The sequence below is a fragment of the Rhincodon typus genome, chromosome 4, assembly GCF_021869965.1.
Source record: "Rhincodon typus isolate 14 chromosome 4, sRhiTyp1.1, whole genome shotgun sequence".
Taxonomy (NCBI): Eukaryota; Metazoa; Chordata; class Chondrichthyes; order Orectolobiformes; family Rhincodontidae; genus Rhincodon; species Rhincodon typus.
The window spans coordinates 115,548,318-115,572,784 of NC_063335.1; the positions used below are offsets into that span (position 1 = coordinate 115,548,318).

Sequence of the window (24,467 nt, forward strand, 5' to 3'; positions counted from 1 at the left end):
CCATTTCCATCTAGATGGACAAGATGAACAGATACATGGGAACACCACCCCCTGCAAGTTCCCCTCCAAGCCACTCTCAATCCTGACTTGGAATTATATCACAATTCCTTCACTGTGGCTGGGTCAAAATCCTGGAATTCCCTCCCTAAGGCCATTGTGGGTCTACCTACAGCACACAGAGACATAGGGTCATAGAGTTGTACAGCATGGAAACAGATCCTTTTGGTCCAATTCATCCATGCAAACCAGATATCCTAAATTAATCAGTCCCATTTGCCAGCATTTGGCCCATATCCCGCTAAACCCTTCCTATTCATATTCCCATCCAGAGGCCTTTTAAATGTTGTAATTGTACCAGCCTCCACCACTTCCTCTGGCAGCTCATTCCATACATGTGCCACCATCTGAGTGAAAAGGTTGCCCCTTAGGTCCTTTTTAAATATTTCCCCACTCACTTTAAACCTATGCCCTCGAGTTTTGGACTACAGTGGTTCAAGAAGGCAGCTCATCACCACCTTCATAGAATCCCTACAGTGTGGAAGCAGGCCATTTGGCCCATCAAGACCACACCAATCCTCTGAATAGCATCCCACCCAGATCCACCCCCTACCCTGTCTCTGTAACTCTGCATTTCCCATGGCTAACCCACCTACCCTGCACATCCCCTGGACAGTATGGGCAATTTAGTACGGCCAATCCACCCTAAAATGCACATCGTTGGACTGTGGGTGGAAAAAAGACCACCTGGAGGAAACCCATGCAGACACGGGGAGAATGTGCAAACTCCACACAAATAGTCACCTGACAGTGGAATCAAACCTGGGTCCCTGGCGCTGTCAGCCGCTGAGCCAATGTGCCACCTTCTCAAGGACAACTAGAGACGGACAATAAATGCTAGGCCAGCTAGTGACACCCACATCCCACATCCATGAGTGAATTTAAAAAAAGGCAAAACTGGTTATCAACTTCGCTTATTAGAGAAGTAATCTATTCTTCCTGCCCAGTTCCATTCAAACACACACACAGGACAAATAAGACAGTACCGATCTGCAGAGATTAGATGTTGTCTCTTTTAAAAACTGAAGAAACTGTGGGTCAAGATAGATGGGTGACTGTCAGGAAATGTGAGAAGGTAGTTCCAAAGTCTCCGGTGGCTATTCCTCTATCAAATAGATATTCAGTTTTTAGAACTGTAGAAGGGGATAGTCTCTCCAAGGAAAATGAAACAGTCAGTTATGGGACACTTGGTACGATTCTTACGTTAGACAGCATTTGAAAAGATTTAACAGAATTATTGTTAGAGAAGACTCTCCTGTCAGGGGCATAGACAGCAGATTCTGTGGCAGTGAGCATAAATTTAAAATAGTTTGTGCTTTCCTGGTGCAAGGATTAAGCACATTTCTAAATGTTTCAAGCATATTGTTAAAGGTGAGAATGAGAAGCCAGACATTATTGTACACGTTGGTAGGAATGACAATTTTAGGGAAAAGACTAAAGCAGCACAGAGTAAATTTAAGCGGTTAGGTAGAAGATTAAAAAATAAAACCACGACGGCATGGTGGCTCAGTGGTTAGCAGCTGCTGGCTCACAGCACCAGGGACCCAGGTTTGATTCCACCCTTGGGCAACTGTCTGTGTGGAGTTTGCACATTCTCCCTGTGTCTGTGCGGGTTTCCTCCGGGTGCTCCAGTTTCCTCCCACAGTCCAAAGCTGAGCAGACTTGGTGGATCGGCCACGCTAAATTGCCCGTAGTATTCACGGATGTGTAGATTAGGTGGGTTATTGGGGAATGGCTCTGAGGGTCAGTGTGGACTTGTTGGGCCAAAGGGCCTGTTTCCACTCTGTTGGGATTCTATGATCTATTAACTTCTGTTTTACTCCCAATGCCAAACGCAAACGAGAGAAGTAACAACAGGTTAAAGGAGACAAATCAATGGCTGAAGAGCTGGTGTATTGTTCAGGGATTCAGGTTTTTGGACAATTGGAATGTCTTATGGGATAGAAAAGACCTGTTCAAAAAGGATGGATCTAACCTAAACTGGAAAGGGACCAATATCTCAGCAGGGAGATTTGTTTATTCTATTAAGGGAGACTTTATAATATAGGGAAGATGAGTGGAGGAATTCTAAGTAGCAGTGTAAATGGAAGGATTGATGGGGAAGATTCTGAATTTGAGGAGAGCATGTCAATTAGAAAAGAAAGACAGGAGAGAGTCAGAGTATGTAGTAACTCTGAAGAACTAAATTGCATTTATTTCAATGGAAGGGGTCTTACAGGTAAGGCTGATGGACTCAGGGCACATTTAAGAACATGGGATTGGGACGTCATAGTTTTACAAAAACTTGGCTGAGAGATGGAGAAGACTAGCAGCTCAATGTTCCTGGTTTTAGATACTATAGTAAGAATAGAAAAGGAGGCAAGAAAGGATGGTGGGTGGTGGCGTTTTTGATTAAGGAATACATTACAGTTGTAACTGGAGAAGATATTTCTGAAAAACCGTCCAGTGAAAATATATGGGTAGAAATTACAAATAGGAAAGGAAAGATCACTTTGATGGGATTGTACTACTGACCCCCCCAATAGTAAGAGAGAAATTGAGAAACAAAAATGTAGGGAAATCTCAGATATATGTAAGAGTAAAAAGGTTGTAATATTGGGGGATTTTAATTTTCCAAACATTGACTAGAACTACCACAATGTTAAAGGTTTGAATGGTGAAAAATTTGTCAAATGTGCTCAAGAAAATTTTCCTTATCAATATGTGAATGCTCCTACTAGAGAAGGAGCAAAATTAGACCTTCTTTTGGGCAATAAGGTAGGGCAGGTGACTGAAGTAAAAGTAGGGAAACACTTTGGGTCTAGCGATCATAATTCTATTAGTTCCATAAAAGTTAAAGTTTTAATTGGAGTAAGGCAAATTTTAACGGTATGAGATAAGAACTTTCAAAAGTTGATTGGAGTAGACTGTTTGCAGGTAAAACGATGTCTGACAAGTAGGAGACATTCGAGAGCATGAGGATGAGAATTCAGAGGCATTTTGTTTCTGTTAGGGTGAAGGGTAAGGCTGGTAAGATTAAGGAACAGTGGATAAAGATATTGAGGTTCTAGTCAAGAATAAAAGAGAATCTTATTTTAGATAGAGACAACTTGGTTCAATTGAAATTCTTAATAAATATAAAGAGTGTGGGGGCATTCAGGGGCAAATCACGAAGGCAAAGAAAGGATATGAGATAACATTGGCAGATTAAGTTAAGGATAATCCAAAGAGATTCTACAAATACATTAAAAGAAAGAGGGTAATTAGAGAGAGGATATGGCCTATTAAAGATCAAGGAAGTTGTCTTTGTTTTGAACCCCAGGACTTGGGAGATATACTAAATGAATGTTTCCTGTCAATTTTTACTGTGGAGAAAGAAATGGAGTCTAGAGAATGCAGAGAAATAAACTTTGATGTTTTAAAACAGTTCACATTACAGAAGAGGAAGTCCTGGAGGTCTTAGAGAATATAAAGGTGGATACATCTCCAGGACGTGATCTAATGTATCCAGAATGCTAGAGGGTGTAAGGGAGGAAATTACAAGACCCCTCACAGAAATACTTGCATCATCTATAACTACAGGTGAGATGCCTGATGACTGGAGGGTGACTAATGTTGTACCTTTGTTTAAGAAATGTTGTAAGGAGAAACCAGGGAACTATAGACCCAAGAGTCTGACTTCAGTTGTGGGTAAGTTGTTGGAGGAAATTATAAAAGATAGGATTTATGGACATTTAGAGGGGCAAAAATTGATTAGGGATGGTCAGCATGGTTTTGTGTGAGGAAAATCGTGTCTCACAAACTTAATTGAGTTTTTTGAGGAAGTTACCAAAAAGATTAGTGAAGGCAGAGCAGTAGACATTGTTTACAAGTAGTTCTATAATGTGATTGTTGTGTTCTTGTGTGACCTCACGCTACAGAAAATCACGTTATAGGGAAATCACTGTAGAAGATCATTATAACTGTGCAGCAGAAAGTTTGCGTTATCCAAATAGCATCCACCATTCATCAATCATGTTACATCCAATTCACATTAACGAAACACGTATTATAGCAGAACTACCTGTATTTGGATTTTAGTAAAGCCTTTGACAGGGTTCCGCAAGGTAGACTAATTAGTAAAGTTAGCTCACATGGGATTGAGGGTGAGCTTGCCAATTGGATACATAATTGGTTTAACAGCAGGAGACAGGGAGTGATGGTGGAGGGTTGCTTATTGGACTGGAGGCCTGTGATGAGCGGTGTTCCACAGGGATCGGTTCTGTGTCCTCTTTTGTTTGTCACTTATATAAATAATTTGGATGAGAATATAGAAGGTATGGTTAATAAGTTTGCAGATGACATCAAAATTGGTGGCCGGTAGACAGTGAAGAAGGTTTTCTAAGATCACAAAGGGATCTTGATCAAATGGGTCAATGGGCTGTAAAATGGCAGATAGAGTTCAATCTGGATAAATCTGAGTATTGCATTTTGGTACAACAAACAAGGGTAGGGCTTATACAATTAATGGTAGGGCCTTTGGTAGTGTTGAGGAACAGAGGATCTAGGGGTGCGAGTACATAATTCTTTGAAGTTTGTGTCACATATAGACAGGGTGGTTCAAAAGGCATTTGGCACACTTGCCTTCATTGCTCAGCCCTTTGAGTATAGGAAATGGGAATTTATGTTGAGGTTGTACAGGATGTTGGTGAGGCCTCTTCTAGAATACTGTGTCCAGTTCTGGTCACCCAGTTATAGGAAGGATATTATTAAACTGAAGAAGGTTCAAAAGAAATTTATCAGGATGCTGAGAGGAATGGACAGTTTGAATTATAAAGAGAGGCTGGACAGGCTGGGACACTTTTCACTGGAGCATGGAAGATTGAGGGGTGACCTTATAGAGGTTTATACAATTGTGAGGAACATAGATAAGTTAAATGGCGGGTGTCTTTTCCCTAGGATGGGGGATTTCAAGACTAGGTGGCACATTTTTAAGGTGAGAAGAGAGAGATTTAAAAAAGACATAAGAGGCAAATCTTTTACACAGAGGGTGATTCGCACGTGGAATGAACTTCCAGATGAAGTGGTGGATGCAGTTTTAAAAGACATTTGGATGGATACATAAATAGGAAAGGTTTGGAGGGATGTGGGCCAGGAGCGGGCATGAGGGACCAGTTTAGTTTGGGATCATGTTCAGCATGGACAGCTTGGTCCAAAGTGTCTGTTTCCATGCTGTATGACTCCATAACATATGGATGAATTTCAACAATTGTATGTCCCTATCTGGCGTAAGATTAAAACAGGAAAGGTGGCTACCAAGGTAAATCAGGAACAGTGTTAAAGCCAAAGAGCAGGCACATAAATTGGCCAGAAAAAGCAGCAAAGCTGAGGACTGGGAGAAATTGAAAATTCAGCAAAGGAGGACACAGGGTTTAATTCGGAAAGGGAAAATAGAATATGAAGGTAAGCTTACGAAAAACATGAAAACTGACTGCAGAAGTTTCTGTAGACATTTGAAGAGAAAAAGACTGATGAAGGCAAGTGTAGATCCCTTGCAGTTAGAATCAGGTGAATTCATAAAGGAGAACAAAGAGATGGCAGACCAGTTGAACAAATACTTTGGATATGTCCTCACTAAGGAGGACACAAATAACATTCAGGAAATGGTAGGGGACAGAGGGACAAGCACGAAGGAGGAACTGAAGGAAATCCTTATTAGTCAGGAAATGATAGTGGGAAAATTGATGGGATTAAACCCCAATAAGTTCCCAAGCCTGAAGCTCTGCATCCCAGAGTACTGAAGGAAGTGGTCTGAGAAATAGCGGATGCATTGATGATCATTTTCCAGGATTCTGTAGACTCTGGAAGAATTCCAATGGACTGAAGGGTAGCTAATGTAACCCGACTCTTTAAAAAAGGAGGAAGAGAGAAAATGGGGAATTATAGGTCGGTTAGCCTGATATCGGTGGTAGGGAAAATGCTGGAGTCAATTATTAAGGATGTAATAACTCTGCATTTGGAAAGCGGTAACAGGATCGGTGCTAGTCAGCATGGATTCACTAAAGGGAAATGATGCTTGGCAAATCTTGTGGAATTTTTTGAGGACATGATCTGTGGAGTGGACAAGGGTGGATCAGTAGATGTTGTATACCTGGACTTTCAAAAGGCTTTTGACAAGGTTCCACACAAGAGATTAGTGAGTAATGGTCTTGGAGGTAATGTATTGACATGGATAGAGAGCTGGTTAGCAGACAGGAAGCAGAGAGTTGGAATAAATGGGCCCTTTTCAGAGTGGCACGCAGCGATGAGCGGGGTACCGCAGGGTTCAGTGCATGGAACCCCAGCTGTTCACAACATACATTAACAATTGGGGCGAGGGAACTCAATGCAATATCTCCAAATGTGCAGACAACACTAAGCTGGGGAACAGTGTTTGCTATGAGGAGGATGCTAGAGGCTGCAGGGTGACTTGGACAGACTGGCTGAGTGGGGAAATACTTGGCAAATACAATATAATGTGGATAAATGTGAGGTTATCCACTTTGGTCACAAAAACAGGAAGGCAGATTATTATCTCAATGTTGGCAGTTTAGGAAAAGGTGAGGTGCAATGAGACCTGGGTGTGATGGTGGAACAGCCACTGTATGTTGTCATACAGGTCCAGCAGGCAGTGAGGAAAACTAATGGCATGCCGGCCTTCATAGTGAGAAGATTTGAGTATCGGAATAAGGATGTCCTGCTGCAGTTATACAGGGCCTTGGTGAGGCCACACCTTGAGTATTGTGTACAGTTTTGGTCTCCTAGTCTGAGGAAGGACATTCTTGCTGTTGAGGGAGTCCAGCAGAGGTTCACCAGATGGATTCCTGGGATGGCAGGACTGACATATGGATCGACTGGGCTTATACTTGCTGGAATTTAGAAGAATAAGGGGGAGATCTCATAGAAACATATACAATCCTAATGGGACTGGACAGGTTAGATGCAGGAAGAAAGTTCCCCATGTTGGGAAAGTCCAGAACGAGGGGTCACAGTCTAAGAATAAGGGATAAGCCATTCAGGACTGATATGAGGAAGAATTTCTTCACTCAGAGAGTTGTGAACCTGTGGAATTCTCTTCCACAGGAAGCAATTGGGGCCAGTTCATTAGGTATATTCAAGATGGAGCTGGACATGGCCCTTGTGGTTAAAGGGACCAATGGGTATGGGGAGAGGGCAGGAATGGGATACTGAGATTGCATGATCAACCATGATTGTATTGAATGGGGGTACAGGCTCGAAGGGCCGAGTGGCCTACTCCTACACCTGTTTTCTATGTTTCTTTGTTTCTTTCCAAAATAACTCATATAAGTAGCAGGTGAGCCACAGCTCATGCTATCTATTTGACTTCTTGCAAATGTCTCCTTGCAAATTCCTTTTTAATTTGGAATGTCCAAATAGTTCCATATTCCAGGTCCTTGTGGTTCTTCAATGAACTCCTTTTTGTTTGCCATATGAGTCAGTACTCAGTGAACATTGTAACATTCAGGCGTTAGGTACTTCTAAGAGGTTGCTGCATACAACTTTTCCAAAATATTATTCAATTTCAATTTTGCATAGGACCAAGGGGAGGACTTATTGCCAGGTTTTCAATTGGTCACTGAAAATACTTCAGAGGTCACTAAAGAACAGTTCTGCGTTGCAATTACTTGGAGTTAGAGACAAGTAGAGACGGAGGTAGGTGTCATATTGTAAGGAACTGTTCGGTTGTGCTGCTAAATAGGCAACTTACAGCTCTAAGTCTGTGCAGGAATTCAGGAACGGCTCTGTGAGTCAGTAGGTATGACTAAGTATTGGAGTTAAGGTTCAGGTAAAATGTTGAGAGCTTTCGGGGGTCAGAGACATCTGTGTGTTGTTAATAGTTTTTGCAGCTGTATGCAAGGTTAGAACTGAGAGCCATTCGAGATGACAGCTTAGGAATGGAGCCATGGCCTGTACTGGCTTGGTGAAGGTCACCGATTAGGGAGAGCTGGCATTGTGCCTGTAAAGTGCTGGAGTGCAGTTTTATTTCGGAATGCAGGGGACTGCACTCCCAGGAGAGGAAGGTGAACAATGAGAATCAGAACCAGAATATACCTGCACTTGGAGATTTGGTATGGAAAGTTGTGTTTGACAACTCTGATTGAGCTTTTTGAGGAAGTAACCAGGAGTGTTGATGGAATGCATTTGATGTGCTCGCAATGGACTTTAACAGCAATTTTGACAAGGTCCCTCATGGCAGAGTGAGCAAGAAAGTAAGAGTGCAAGGGATCCAAGGCAATGTGGCAGGTTGGATCCAAAATTGGCTGAAAGGCAGGAAGCAGAGGGTGACTGTCGAGGATGTCTCTGTGACTGGGAGTCTGTTTCCTGTGGGGTTCCACAGGACTCAGTGCTGGGACCCGTGTTGTTTGTGGTATATATTAATGTTTTGGTTTTAAACGTAGGGTATTTGATCAAGAAGTTTCCAGATGACACAAAATTGGTCCATCAGGTTGTAAGTAATGAGGGGGATAGCTGTCAATTGCAGGAGAATGTCCACAGACAGGCCAGCTGGGCAGGGCAGTGACAAATAGAATTCAACCTGGAAAAGTGTGAGGTAATGCACACAGAGAGAGCTAACAAGGCAAGGGATCATACTCTGAATGATAGGATCCTGGAAAGGACAGTAGATCAGAGGGATCTAGGTGTGTATACCCTGTCATACTGTAAATGCTACTGTTCTATTAACTTTCCTAATCGTTTGCTATTTTGTTGTTGATGTTACAATTCATACACTCAGACACCCAGATCCTACTGCATCTGAGGGCTCTGCAATCTCTCACCATTTCATTAATATGCTTCATTTTTATTTTGTTTGCCAAAATGTGATTTGATTTGATTTATTGTTGTCACATGTACTGAGATACAGTGAGAAGTTTTGTTTTACACACTATACAGGCAGATCGTACCATACAAAGTGCATTAGGGTGGTAGAACAGGGTGTAGAATATAGTGCCACAGTTGCAGAGAAGGTGCAGAGAGAGAGAGAGATCAACATTAATATTTGAGAGGTTGGTTCAAATGTCTGATAACAGCGGGAAAGAAGTTGACCCTGAATCTGTTCATATGTGCATTCAAACTTTTATATCTTCTGCCTGACGGAAGAGGATGGAAGAGAGTATAACTGGGGTGGGAGGGGTCTATGATTATGTTGGTTGCTTTTCCGAAGCAGGAAGCATAGATGGAGTCAATGGATGGAAGAAGGTTAGCACTGCTGCCTCACACCACCAGGGACCCGGGTTCAATTCCACCCTCGGGTGACTGTCTGTGTGGAATTTACAAATTGTCCCCATGTCTGTGTGGGTTTCCTCCAGGCTCTCCGGTTTCCTCCCACAGTCCAAAGATGTGCAGGTTAGGGTGGAGTGGCCATGCTAAATTGCTGGTAGTGTCCAGGGATGTGTAGGCTAAGGGGATTAGTCATGGGAAATGCAGGGTTACAGGGATAGGGTAAGGGGGCGAATCCAGGTGGGATGCTCTTTTGAGAGTTGAAGTGGACTTGTTGGGCCAAATGGCCTCTTTCCACACTGTAGGGATTCTATAAGAAGTAGGAGCAAGAGTAGGCCATCTGGCCCATCGAGCCTGCCCCGCCATTCAATAAGATCATGGCTGATCTTTTCATGGACTCAGCTCCACTTACCCACCCGCTCACCATAACCCTTAATTCCTTTACTTTTCAAAAATCTATCTTTGCCTTAAAAACATTCGATGAAGAAGCCTCAACTGCTTCACTGGGCAGGGAATTCCACAGATTCACAACCCTTTGGGTGAAGAAGTTCCTCCTCAACTTAGTCCTAAATCTGCTCCCATTTATTTTGAGGCTATGCCCTCTTGTTCCAATTTCACCCATCAGCGGAAACAACCTCCCCGCTTCTATCTTATCTATGCTGTTCGTAATTTTATGTTTCTATAAGATCTCCACATATGCTTATAAGTTCCAGTGAGTACAGTCCCAGTCTACTCAATCACTCCTCATAAACCAATCCTATCAACTCTGGAATCAACCTCCTCAGCCTCCTCTGCACCCCCTCCAGTGCCGTACATCCTTTCTCAAGTAAGGAGACCAAAACTGTACACAGTACTCCAGGTGTGGCCTCACCAGCACCTATACAGCTGCAGCATAACCTCTCTGTTTTTAAACTCCATCCCTCTAGCAATGAAGGACAATATTCCATTTGCCTTCTTAAATACCTGCTGTACCTGCAAACCAACTTTTTGTGATTCATACGCAACGACAGCTAGGTCCCTCTGCACAGCATCATTCTGCAATTTTTCACCATTTAAATAATAGTCCATTTTGCTGTCACTTGGACCAAAATGAATGACCCCACATTTGCCAACATTGTACTCCATCTGCCAGACCCTTGCCCACTCACTTAACCTATCTATCACCCTCTGCAGACTTTCAGTGTCTTCTGCACACTTTGCTCTACCACTCATCTTAGTGTCATCTGCAAACTTTGATACACTACTCTTGGCCCCCAACTCTAAATTATCTATGTAAGTAGTAAACAATTACGGTCCCAAAAGTGATCCCTGAGGCACACCACTAGCCACTGATTGCCAACCAGAAAAATACCCATTTATCCCCATGCTTTGTTTTCCTTTAGTTACCCAATCTTCTATCCATGCTAATACATTACCAGTAATGCTGAGATAGCAAGAACTGCCAATGCTGTAGTCTGAGATAACACAGTGTCGAGCTGAGGAATGCAGTAGGTCAGGCAGCATCAGAGGAGCACGAAAGTTGACGTTTCGGGACAGGACCTTTCTTCAGAAATGGCAAGGGGGAAGGGAGCTCAGAAATAAATAGAGAGAGAGGAGGGGTAGGGCAGGGAAAGGCAGATAGGATGGTGATAGGTGAATGCAGGTAGGGAGTGGTGGGGATTGGTCAGTGGGTTGGGTGTGGTGGATGGAGGGAAGATGGACAGGTTATGTCAGGTCAAGGAGGCGGGGATGAGAGGGAGCGTTGGACATGGGATGAGGCCGAGGGTGGGGAGATTTTAAAACTGATGAATTCCATGTTTAGGCCATTGGGCTGTAGGGTCCCAGAGTGGTTTATGGAATTCATCAGTTTTAAAATCTCCCCACCCCCAGCCTCACATTACCAACCCTCCCTCTCATCCCTGCCTCCCTGACCTGACACAACCTGTCCATCTTCCCTCCCACCTATCCGCCTCACCCATCCCACTGACCAATGCCCACCACTCCCTACCTGCATTCACCTATCACCATCCCACCTACCTTCCCCAGCCCCACCCCATTTCTCTATTTATTTCTAAGCTCCCTTCATAATCCCCCATTCCTGACCCAAAACGTTAACTTTCCTGTTCCTCTGATGCTGCCTGGCCTGCTGTGTTCCTCCAGCTCCATAAGGTGTTGTACTTGTAATGCTGTGCCACTTTATCTTATGAAGCAGCCTTTTGTGTGGTGCCTTGTCGAATGCCTTCTGGAAATTCAGATACACCATATCCACTGGTTCCCTGTTATCCATCGTGCTCATAATGCCCTCAAAGAATTCCATTAAACTAGTTAAACATGACCTGTCTTTCATGAACGCAAGCGGTGTCTACCTGTTGGGACAATTTCTAACCAGATGGCTCGTTCTTTCTTCCTTGATGATACATTCAAACATTTTTCCCGTTACTGAAGTTAAGCTAATGAGCCTACAGTTACCCACCTTTTGTCTACCTCCTTTTTTAAATGGTGCCGTCACATTTGCTGTTTTCCAAGAATTACCAGAACTGCACCAGAGTCCACTGTATTTTGGTAAATTACCCTGAGTGTATTTACTATTTCCCCTGCCATCTCTTTTATTACTCTGGAATGCACTCCATCAGGGCTACGAGACTTTCCCAACACTACCTCTTTAGTGATAATGATAGTTTCTAGGTCTTCGCCTTCCACAGCTTCCTTGTCATCAATTATTGCCATGTTATTTGTGTCTTCCACTGTGAAGGCTGATGCAAAATACCTGTTCAATGCCTCAGTCATTTCCTCATTTCCCATTATTAAATCTCCCTTCTCATCCTTTAAAGGACCAATGTTTACCTTAGCCACTCTTTTTCGTTTTATATATTTGTAGAAACTTTTGCTACCTGTTTGCAATATGGTCTGGGCTGTGTTCATGACTCTCTGTAGTTTCCTGCGATCTTGGGAAGAGCGGTTGCCGACCACACTGTGATGTGTCCAGATAGGATGCTTTCTATGGGGCATCTATAAGAATTGGTAAGAGACCATGTGACCATGCCGAAATTCCTTAGCCTCCTGAGGAAGTAGAGGTGCTGTTGTGCTTTCTTGGCCGTTGCGTCAACATGGGAGGTTCAGGACAGATTGTTGGTATTGTCACTCTCAGGAACTTGATGCTTTCGACCGTCTCCATCTCAGCTCCATTGATGCAGATAGTGGAAACATTTCCTCATTTTACACCATCTGCCAAACTTGTGCCTACTGTTTTATCTACGTTTTTGTCTCCCCTCTATGTTTTCCTCACAACTGTGTCTCCTGCCTATCTTTGTATCATTATCAAATTTAGTAACCATACCGTCCATCTCCATCCAAGACATTTATACAGCATTAAAAAGTGGAGCTACCAACACTGATCCCTTCATCTTGCAAACCTTAGGAAGACCCATTTATTCCAACTCTCTACTTGCTGTTAATCAGCAATCTACAAACCATCCCAATATTCTACCCCTGCCACCATGAGCTTTTCTTTTGTATAGTACCTTTGATATGGGACTTTATCAAATTCCCTCTGGAAATCTAAGTGCCCTTGGTGGTTAAGTATATTCAAGGCTCTCACACTCTCATCATGGAGCCCGTTTCCATAGGAACACTCACCGAGTAATCCTGCGACTTCATAGGCCTTCTTCTGTTCAATGGTTTCATAGTTCAGAGCCTCAAAGAAAATGTCCAACACCAGAATGTTCTCCCTGAGAAACAAGACAGAGAAAGTGAGTGAGACAGTGAGGGACAGAAGGAGAGAGAGACAGAAGGAGTGAGATCGTAAGGGACAGAGGGAGAGAGAGACAGAAGGAGTGAGAGCGTAAGGGACAGAGGGAGTCAGGGACAGAGTGTGTGGGGGAGAGAGAGAATGAGGGACAAAGAGAGTGGAGAAGAGAAAGAGAGTGAGGGACTGAGAAAATGACTGAGTGAGAGTCAGGGACAGAAGGAGTGAAAGAGTGGGAGTGAGAGAATGGAGGACAAGAGGAGTGAGACTGTAGTGGAGAGAGGGAGTGAAAGAGTTGGGGAGAGAGAGAGTGAAGAATAGAGGAAGTAAGATAGTAGGGGATAGTGGAGTGAGTGAGATAGGGAGTGAGAGAGTGACGGACAGAGAGTGAGAATGGGGAGAGAGTGTGAGGAATAGAGGAGTGAGATAGTAGAGGATAGTGGAGTGAGAAAGTGGGAGGGAAAGAAAGGGGAGAGGGAGGGTGAAATAACTGAACAGAGTCCGGTATCCTGTCACCCTTTATTTACAAATGCATATTACACAAGCTGTGGCCAGTCAGCTCAGAGTCAATCCCCTGAACTAAGGAGGCTCTGGATCTCCTGTTTATATCTGTCAGCCATGACTCCCTGACTGACCTCAAACAAAGATCTCATAGTCAATAAGATCCACCTGGTTCCAATCACTATTCAGGGAACAAGACAGATAGAGGGAAAGGAAGGGAATGAGAGGGAGTGTGTGAAAGACACAGTTGTTAGGAGATGGAGTGAGGGAGAAAGAGGAAGATAGAGAGGGAGGAAGTGTGTGTGAGAGAGTCGGGGGAGAGAGATTTAGAGAACAAGAAACAGCTTCCCTCATCCCCTCCCACTCCAATTCCCTTTCTGTTCACTGCTTCCTATTCTCCCCGACCCAGGCTCACTATTCAGGCACGCATTTTCCTGAAATACTCACATGATGTATTGCTCTGTTTTGTTAAATTTCTTGGCGAGGAATTTTGCCGAGGCTTTGCTGGGAATCTTCACCATGGAAATCTCTTTCCCAAACCGTGTCACGTTACAGGGAGTCTCACACATACAGTAATTACTGTCCTTCTCCACCAGAAACTCTAGAAAGGGGGAAGAGAGAAAGAGAGAAAAATAGGGGAGGGACAGAACAGCATGGAAATGAGAAAAAGGCAGGAATAGAGAAAGTATGGGACAGAGAGATGGAGAAATGTAGCAAGAAACAGAGCGAGCAAGGAATGGAGAAAGGCAGGAGGAAGAAGATAGAGACAGAGAGAATTTATCAAAAAGAAATGCAGTCAAAGAGAAGGAGGGACAGAGAAAATAAACAGGTGGAGAAGAAATGCAAGGTGGTAAATTGGGAAATAAAGTTGGAGAAAGAAGGATTGTACAACAAGATTATAAACAACCATACAGTGGCTTTCTGTTCATCTACCTGTGTGTGTTAAGGATGTTAGAGACCAGGATCACCAGAGACTGGGGAATCCATAAGGTGATTAAATCACCCTCAAAGTTGCTGCAATTCCAATTGAAGCTGCAACTGCAAAACAGTGCCCATCAGGGAAAGGAATCTACACATAACTCCAGTCCCAGGACAACCAATGAAAGCCCAAGAGGGAACACAGAATGAAGTGGGAATTGGCCAGAGGATTTTGGCATTGACTGGTTTGGATTGAGGGGAGGTGATTTGTAGGAAGGGGTATGTGTTAGAGAGCGGTAAGTGTTTAGTTTTGGAGTGGGAGCCTGTTTGGTTTTGGAGGAGAGCGGTTTTGAACAAAGATTGGAATAGTGGAAAGAGATGTGATAATGTGATAGGGTTAGCACACCCCATGTCCTGGGGAATGGTTCCTGAGCCGAGATAATCAGGAATTCCCAGGCCCAACTGGACCAGGATTTGAATGAACAGGGAATCAGACCTCAACTTGTACCTGGATTCATGCATCAAGGTGAGGCTCAGGGTTTTAGGAATTAGAAATGGCAGGAGCATAAAGAAAATGGAAGTGTGTGAATGATTCTCTCGGCGATGTGTGAGAACATTCACCATTGGAGACTTTTCAATTAGACAAGGAAGAGGTTCACATACCACCTCACCAATCTCCAAATCCAATGTATCATCCTCCACCATTTTCACCACCTACAATCACCAAAAATATATTTTGTTCCCCACCCCTATCTGTTTTCTGTAGGGACTGCTCACTCCGCGATTCCCTCATCCACTCCACACTCCCCACCACCCCCAGCACCTTTCCCTGCAACTGCAGGAAGTGCTACACCTGCCCCTACACCTCTCCTCTCACCTCTGTCCAAGGCACCAAACAATCATTCCAAATCCAACAGGGATTCACCTGTATGTCTTCTAACCTGGTCTGGTGCTCCCAATGTGGTCTCCTCTACATCCAGAGACCAAGCGCAGACTTGATGACCGATTCGCAGAGCATGTACGCTCCAATCAAAACCACCTTCCCGTTGCCAGCCATTTCAACCTCCCCTCCCTCTCCCCTGGCCACATGTCCATCCTGGGCCTTCTCCACTGTCACAATAAGGCCACACGTAAACTGGAGGAACAACACCTTATGTTTCACCTCAGGAGCTTACAGCCCAATGACCTCAACATCGAATTCATCAGCTTCGAAATCTCCCCACCCTCAGTCTTGTCCCATGTCCAGCCCTCCCTCTCATCCCCACCTCCTTGACCTGACACAACCTGTCCATCTTCCATTTCACCTATCCGCCCCCACCCTTCCTATTGACCATCTCCCTAACCTCCTATCTGCATCTACCTATCACCATCTCACCTACCTTTCCCCAACCGCTCCCTCCCTCTATTTATTTCTGAGCTCCCTTCTCCCTCCCCAGTCCTGAAGAAGGGTCCTGACCTGAAACGTTGGCTTTCCTGTTCCTCTGATGCTGTCTGACCTGCTGTGTTCCTCCAGCTCCACATTTTATCAACTCTGACTTCTAGTATCTGCAGCCGTTACTATCTCCCAGTCAAGGAAGAGACTGTTGAGTTGCTATTTGGCAGTGGAAGAAGCTGGATGCTGTGTGTATGGGGCAAGTGGGTGGAGCAGTAACATAGAGGCGAAAGGTTATAAGTGAAACTTCCAAGTTTCTGTCCAATAAGAATTGGCAATGCTTGGCTTGGGGACAGCACTGAGGACATCATTGAGGAGGGGTTTGAGGTGAGCATTGAGAGGAAATTGAGGAAGATGTTGAGGGAAGTGTTCAGAAAGCATTAAGACAAGTGTGGAGGAGGGAGTTGAGAGTGTGGAGGATGGAGTTGAGAGTGTGGAGAAGGGAGCTGAGAATATTGAGGACAGTGTTGAGGGTGTGAGTACTTACCCAAGGCTGGGTCAGCACAGTCCTTGTACTGTTCTGGTGTGCACACGTCAGCATTCCCTGTGTTTGGGAGAGAGAAAGAGAGAATGTGTTATAGTGAGAGAGAGTGTGTTATAGTGAGTGATTGTTAGAGAGCGAGAATGAGAGACAAGGAAAAATAGAGGCAAAGGAAGTGAGCAGGAAAGTGAGTGAGAAATGAGTGAGAGAGAGGAAAGAGAGCAAGTGTGAGCGAAAGAGAGGTCCAGTAGAGACAAAGTGAATGAAAGACAGCACGAGAGAGAGAAGAAAAGATGTATATAGAGATAGAGAAAGTGATTGAGTGAGAATGGGAAAGAGAGAGAGATAAAGAGAGGGAAAGAGAGATAATGGATTAGAAAGACAGTCTGAGATAGTGAGTGGATGAGAGAGGGAAAAATAGAGACAGAGAAAATGTGAAAGAAAGAGAAAGAGAGTGAGACAGGACATTGGTGGGAAGAGAGTGGGAGAGAGAGTGAGAATGAAGAAAGAGTGGGAGAGAGTGAAAGGAGAGAAAGTCACAGAGAAAGAGAGAGTGGGAGAGAGATGAGAGTGAGAGATAGAGAAAATAAGTGAGAGAGAGGGAGAGAGGTAGAGAGTCAGAGAGAGAATACATGTTATAAAGTCAGACAGTATAAGAGTTAGAGTCAGAGGGAGAGATCGAGAGACAGAGGTTGAATTTATTAGCCCTTTGAGAAGCTCCAATAAAACAAAGTACGTGGAAAATCCCCAAATGCAAAACACATGCTGGAAATCTGAAACAAAACCAGACTCAGCAGGTCTGATAGCATCTGTAGTGAGAGAAACAGAGTTAACATTTCAAATCAGCAACAATTTATACTCCAGATCAGATTTCCAGATCAGATTTCCAGCATGGGCAGCACTGTGTTTTGCATTTGGGGATTCGCTGCTGATTTGAAATGTTAACTCTGTTTCTCTCACTACAGATGCCACCAGACCTGCTGAGTCTGGTTTTGTTTCAAACTTCCAGCATGGTCAGGAATTTGTTTTTAAAGACTGACAATGCTTAGCATGTATTACAGGATCTGTTCCTGTTGAAGAAACAGAGGTCACTTCCCAGATGTGTGACCTTCCATCAGAAAGGATTTGTGGTTTTTATTGAAGGCAATAACTCTTGGTGAGTGAGAAACAACAGCGTTTATTACTATCGAGGCCTCGACCCAGAGACTGTGAGAGTGCAGCACCCACAAAATAATGGTGGGACAGCAGGGTTAGGGTTGGAGTTGGGGAGGTGACTGTTTGTGGGTCCGTTTGGTGTGTCTGTGGTTTCACTGAGCATAGGGCTGGGGGAAGGGGTGGCTGTACTGGGGGGGGGGAGGTCTCCCTCAGTCTGTCTCTCACCCGGCATGTGCACCATGCGGCAGTTACAATTCTCCACAAGGTAGCGAGTCTCACAATCGATCCTGCACGCTGTGATACTGTAGGTGCTGAAGAACCCGGAGTTTATGTTCGACATCCTGCAGTCGCCCCAGGGGGGAGGAAGATACATGATCTGAAGGGACATGGAGAGAGAGAGAGAGAGAGAGAGAGAGAGACAGAGACAGAGAAATCACCCATTGCAACAGCTGGACACGACCCTGGCTCTTGGTTAGTCCTCAGTCACTGACAAAGTTTCAGAACAGAACCAAAATATATCCCTGAAAATCAACCCTTCATCTTGGCTCACCCCAAGCCATTTCACACCCAGCTTTTAACTCACTTTCCTGAAGTCCTCCCTCATAAAAGACTTCAACCCCTGAAGGTCCTGCTCCCAAAGTTCTTGACCTTTGACAATTTTAACCCTGAGGCCATTGGCACCCTTCACCTTTGAATCCTCGAAGCCCTGGTTATGGGGTTTTATATCCAATAGTTCAATTGGTTGCCTCTTCCTGTGCCTTTAGATCACTCAGTACCCAGTGACATTAGACACTGGTTCTGCAGCATAGGGATCTGGTAGGGCTAAAGTTATGTCTCTGGACTAGTAACAAGATGCTTTAGGGACATGGCTTCAAATCCCACTGCAACAATGACATTTGAATTTAGTGAAAAGTTGGACTAACAGTGACCAGGAAACCACTATCAATTGTCATTAAAAATGCTTCTCATTCCTTTAGGGAAGAAAATCTACCATGCTTACCCAGTCTGACCTATATGTGACTCCAGACCCACAGCAATGTGATTGACACTTAACTGCACTCTGAAATGGCCTGAGCAAGACTCATCAGCTCAAGGATGGGCAAAAGAGCAGGTGATAGCCCCATCGTGTGAATGAATGTTGGAAATAAAAGAATCAGAGCAACAACTGCATGCCAGGGTTTATGCTGTTAACAAGCTTCCTCTAACAGCAGTCTCACTGAAAAGAGAGGGGTGTTGCTGGAGGGTTTGCCTTGCGCTCATCAGAACAAACACAAGATTTGAAATTTCAAACCAACACAACAATTTATACTACAGGGGAACTGGTGCTGATTGGTCGGCAAGTCAGCATTGTTTGGCCAAGGTGCTGCCGTGGAGAAACCAACAGGAGAACTGTGAGCTCCTTGGAAATTCAACAAAACTGCCCGGGCTTGAACATGCTCAATTTGATTGTACAGAACATGTGTTTGAGTATGAATTAATGTGTCTGTATAAATGAATGTGCAACAGTGTGTACTATCTACAAGACGCACTGCAGAAATTCACCAAAGCTCCATAGACAGCACCTTTGAAACCCATGACCACTCCCATCTTGAAGGACATGGAACACCATCACTTTCAAATTCCCCTCAAGGACTCACCATCCTGACTTGGAAATATATTGCCGTTTCTCCACTGTTTCTGGGTCAAAATCCCGGAATTCCCACCCTAAGGACATTGTGGGTCAACCCACAGCACATGGACTGCAGCGGATAAAGAAGGCAGCTCACCCCCACCTTCTCAAGGGGCAACTAGGGATGGGTAAGAAATCCTGGCCCAGCCAGCAACCTGCATGTCCTATGAGTGAATTTTAAAAGTCACTGCATCAATGCCTGTGATTTTCAGTTTATTTGTTGTGGAAGAGTGCAGAGTAAGTATCTGACAACAGTTCACTGGCAAACTACTTCAAGACATGTAGCAAGTGATGAATGTCCCATGTCACATTATTCCCCACTCTCCATGGTGAAACAGTTCAGCAGAATGTATGTATGTACTATCCAATCAATGATCAATGACGCAAGGTTTGCACCAATGGAGAAGGGATCACAAGTGTGCATTACCTTATCTAGTAACCGATTGTCTAACTACTGCAGGTCACAGGACAGTCTTTTTTAAAGATAGAGGAAAATGAAAGAGATCCATGACCAGCAAGCAGCTAGAATACAACCACAGTGACACACCGGGCAGGGTGTGTGAGTGAGAAATACAGATACCTAGATACCACTGTAGGATGTAACCAGCCCAGATTGTAGCAAAGTCAATACTGATCGTGGTTCTACATTGTGAGGGAACAGAATCTGCTCAGACCCAATGTACGACACACTGATCCTACTCACAGAGAGTGAGCAAGAAAACTCTCGCAATGACTGCGCAATGAGGCTGAGTGACAACAATCAGCAGGTGTCAGCCAAGAGCAACCGAGAATAACATGTAGCTCACCAGAACGGGGCTCGATCACCAGATCGGAATGGGTTGTCAGATCATCAAATTCTACATTCAAGTTTGAAATGATAACCATGTAAATTTGTTATACCTGTTTTTGTCATTATCAAATTGAGGGATATAGTTTAAGTTGTATAGTGGTAGATTAGGAATCCTTTCTTTTCTCCACCATTTGTTCCAGTGACCTGTTCTTTACAATAGAGCTATTTTCTATTCATGACGTTTGCATTGGAGCAAACCTAATTGGTATGTTACCCGCTGCTCCTGTGTGGACACAAATGTCTGGAAACCTGGAGCAACTCCAAACCCCAACTCGTGAATGTATGGGGGCTCATCCTGTGTGTGGATCTGAATCTTCAAACCGGCCTCAAAGGACGTTTCTTCTGCAAGTTGGATTTTTAAATCGAAGGAGGTGGGGGGGAGAGATAGAGAGAGAGAGGAAGAAACATCTATTAACTATAAGAACACACTATAAAAACTGTCACTTGTGCCTGCGCTACCCCTGAACTCTATTTATTCCAGTGCACTCCTACTGGCCCCATTTTCAAATGCCTCCATGGCTTCACGTCTCTCTATCTCTGTATTATCCCCCAGCCTCTGCAATCGCTGTGCTTCTCTCCCGCGGCCACTTGCACATCCCTGATTTAAATTACTCAACAGTCTTCAGCTGCTGAGGTCCTGAGCTCTGGAATTTCCTCCCTAAACCTCTTCCCCTCTGAACGCTGATCTGAGTTCTGTGAGGCACAGATGACCGCACTTTGTACTTGTAGAAACAAGTACTCTATTGTGTATCATTCATGCAGGCTGCTTTAGAGAAAGGGCCCCCAGTTCAGGGTGAAACAGACCTGGTTCCTACTGGTTTTTGTTGCACATTGCTTGTGTTTTTACAGTCTGCTTACCGTGGAGGTAGGTTACTCAACATTTTCACAAGAGGTGGTCAATGTACTTTCAATGAAAGAACAAAAGCACAAACTATATCACACTATATTACAAATATCCAAAAGAAAGATTTAACCATTTTACCGCAACACTATCCTTACAGGCACAGAAGCATCGGTAAGGCCACCGTGCTACTAGTTCAATAAAAAACTGAACGAACTGCGGAGCCTGTAAATCAGAAACAAAAACAAAGTTGCTGGAAAAGCTCAGGAGGTCTGGCAGCATCAGTGAAGAAAAAAACAGAGTTAATGTTTCGGGTCCGGTGACCCTTCCTCAGAACTGACCCGAAACATTAACTCTGATTTTTTTCCTCACTGATGCTGCCAGACCTGCTGAGCTTTTTCAGAAACTTCTGTTTTTGTTCCTGATTTACAGCGTTCGCAGTTCTTTCGGTTTTTATTTAGTCTTGTGGTCATTTCTGATATGTCTCTGATGTGCAGTAGGGTGACTAGCGTGTCTGGCTGTGTTATGTCTTCTTGTTGTGGTCTGTCGTGGAGGTAATGGCGGATTGTGCTTTTTGGGTATCCATTCCTTTTAAAACTCCACATAAGAGCTCCTGTTCTGCTGCATCAGAACATTATTCAAACAGGCCACAACACACTGCAGCAACCCAGAATTACTCAAAGCATCCACTCCCTCCACCACCAACACTCATAGCAGCAGTGTGTATTATCTACAAGATGCACTGCAGAAATTCACCAAAGATCCTCAGACAGCACCTTCCAAACCCACGACCACTTCCATCTAGAAGGACAAGGGCAGCTGATACATGGGAACACCACCCCCTGCAAGTTCCCCTCCAAGCCACTCACCATCCTGACTTGGAAATATATCGCCATTCTTCACTGTGGCTGGGTCAAAATCCTGGAATTCCCTCCCTAATGGCATTGTGGTTCAACCCACAGCATGTGGGCTGCAGCAGTTTAAGAAGGCAGCTCACCATCACCTCCTCAAGGGGCAAATAAGGATGGACAAGAAATGCTGACCCAGCCAGTGACACCCACATCCCGCAAAATGAATAGAAAAAAAAATTATCACAAGACTACTCAGACCCCTAGGGTAGCCCACAAACCAACAACCACCCTGCGATAGCTATGGATGAACGTAAAGGATCCCATACCCACAACCAATAAAACTATCATAATATACAGAATACCATGCAAAGACTGTGAGAGACATTAGATAGGCCAAACTGGAAGAAAACTGACAATAAGGATACACGAACACCAATTAATCACCAACAGACACGACCAATTCTTACTGCTCTCAATACACAGGGACAAAGAATGACACAAATTCAATTGCGACAACACATCTATAATAGCACAAGCTAAACAAAGAAATGCCAGGGAACTCCTTGAGGCCTGGCATTCCAACCAGAACTCCATCAAAAAACACATTGAACTGGACCTGATATACAAACCACAGAAAAACAGAACCGGAAGTAATACCAACCACCACAGCAAACCGAGGCATATAAATCACAGGCGGGACAGAACACCAACGCTTCACCGGAGGCGCACTGATGATGTTACCTAGCAGGGTGACGAAACGTATGCAATCAAACACACCGCCTCAGTGAGCAAGCCTACAACCTCATCCACAACCCGAGCTATAAATCTGCTTAAAAACTGTAAACCCCTTTCACAGTATTCTTCCTCTCTCAGGACCACTGATCTATATAATCATCTTAATTCAAGAACCTCACATGACTGCCCAACATTGAAAATAAAACCACAAGAAAACATCTCCCTCCCTAAGCCATGGGTGTTTTTGTTAAGATTAGAAAACCTCTCCTGACCTTCTAAACTGGAGCTTGCTGATCTTGTTCAATCATAAAACCTTACCAACAAAATGCATGCAAACACATTAATTCTAAAGCTGGGCCTCAAAAACCCAGTTAAAAGAGATCACCATGGCTACAGAATTACTAATAAGTTAATTAACTTCAGATACAAAGAAAATCTACAGGCTACTAATTCAAAAATCATAAATCCAAGCTTACAGAAAAATGATATTGATTACAAATATATAAATCATACATTATCCATCAATGTTCCCTCTCACTTGCACATACTACTTTAGTTCCTAGATCCACAATATTACACACACATATAATATAATACAACAATATGTAACAGCTTCTCCACCTTAATCTCTACCTTTAAGACACTCCCTAAAAACCTTTCCCTTTGATTAAGGTTTTAGTCCCTTGACCTCATATCTCTGCATGCACTCAGTGAGAAGGTCTGTCCAGGAAGCACCCTGAAATATCGGCCAAGGGTTACATCACCTTTACAGGAATTAAATGTTGCAAGACACTACTCAGGAATCATTCTGGAAGAGAAGCCACAAAAGGAGATATTACAACAAAGAACTAAAACACACAAGCCAAAAAAATTACCTCTCTCAGCACTCCCATTCTCTTCCAGCATTCCCACTCTTTTCTAACAATCCCATTCATAGCATTCCCAGTCTCCTCCAGAATTACTATTGTCATCCAGCATTCCAAATCTCCTCCAGTATTCCATCTCTCACAGAATTCCCACTCTCTAAGAATTTCCAATCTCCTCTAGCATTCCCACCCTCTCCCAACATTTCCAGTCTTTGACCTGTGCTCAGTGAGTGATTATTCCCGATTTCCTGCATTGTCTCCATTGAGTTGTGCTATTCCATTAGCAGATTTCCCCCGGATCACTGGGATTTCCAGGCAACCCCACTCCCTCTCCTCCCCAACCCTCCTTTCTGCCCCTCCTGTCCCCTCACCTCAGTGTACTCCTGCCGTGCCCGACCCGAGCCCCAATTCCCTGTTCTTCTCATCTCGGTTTCTCACCTGTCTTATCCCAAACCGGCAGATATTCATCCTGCTGAATGTCCAGCATCACTTCCAGGCCATTCCCTGTGCCTCCCTTCATTGTAGTGAGGAGGGGCTTCCCATCCTTCCCTGAGTTGAAGGTGTAGCATTTCCCATATCGGGTGAAAATCTGAGCAGGAGAGAAGAAGAAATAATGAGAATGTTTCAACACAAAACTGGAGATGATTGGCTGGTGTTTACTGAGACTGACCCCTACCCGCCAATCAATGCATCTCATTTATTGCTCTAAAGACAGATACAATGTCAAAGTTTTTCATTGTGCACTTGTCAGGACAAATGCAAGAATTACCAAACCACGTACTGCAGAAAAACAAGCTGCTGACTGGTTGAGAAGTCAACACTGATTGGCTGACACATTGCCATGGAGAAAGCATCCTACTATCTCTGAGGGAATTATAGGTTCTTGCCTAATTCAAAATGGTCTGAGGCTCAAATATATTCCTTTAGAGATTGTATCCCTTGTGAGTTAACTCAAGCCTCTTTGTGCAGGTGTGAATTAGCCACATTACAATTACCTTCAGAGATAGTAGGAACTGCAGATGCTGGAGAATCCGAGACAACAAGGTGCAGGGCTGGATGAACACAGCAGGCCAAGCAGCATCATAGGAGCAGAGAGGCTGACGTTTCGGGCCTAGACCCTTCATCAGAAAAGGGGGAGGGGAAGGGGGTT

The 24,467-nt window shown here is 44.1% G+C and overlaps 1 protein-coding gene across 1 annotated transcript in view; it reads right to left on the bottom strand.

Moving 5' to 3' along the window:
* The window catches only part of LOC109926457 (acid-sensing ion channel 1C-like), a 31,983-nt gene extending 7,969 nt beyond the window's left edge, over positions 1 to 24,014 (bottom strand). The window contains exons 1-6 of the mRNA XM_048596212.1: positions 23,756 to 24,014; positions 20,239 to 20,366; positions 17,731 to 17,881; positions 16,357 to 16,413; positions 13,967 to 14,120; positions 12,872 to 13,001 (exon numbers count right to left, since the gene is read on the bottom strand). Of these exons, the coding sequence (XP_048452169.1) occupies positions 12,872 to 13,001; positions 13,967 to 14,120; positions 16,357 to 16,413; positions 17,731 to 17,881; positions 20,239 to 20,366; positions 23,756 to 24,014 (879 nt within the window). The remainder of the gene's footprint in view (positions 1 to 12,871; positions 13,002 to 13,966; positions 14,121 to 16,356; positions 16,414 to 17,730; positions 17,882 to 20,238; positions 20,367 to 23,755) is intronic.
* Between the last annotated feature and the right edge of the window lie 453 nt (positions 24,015 to 24,467).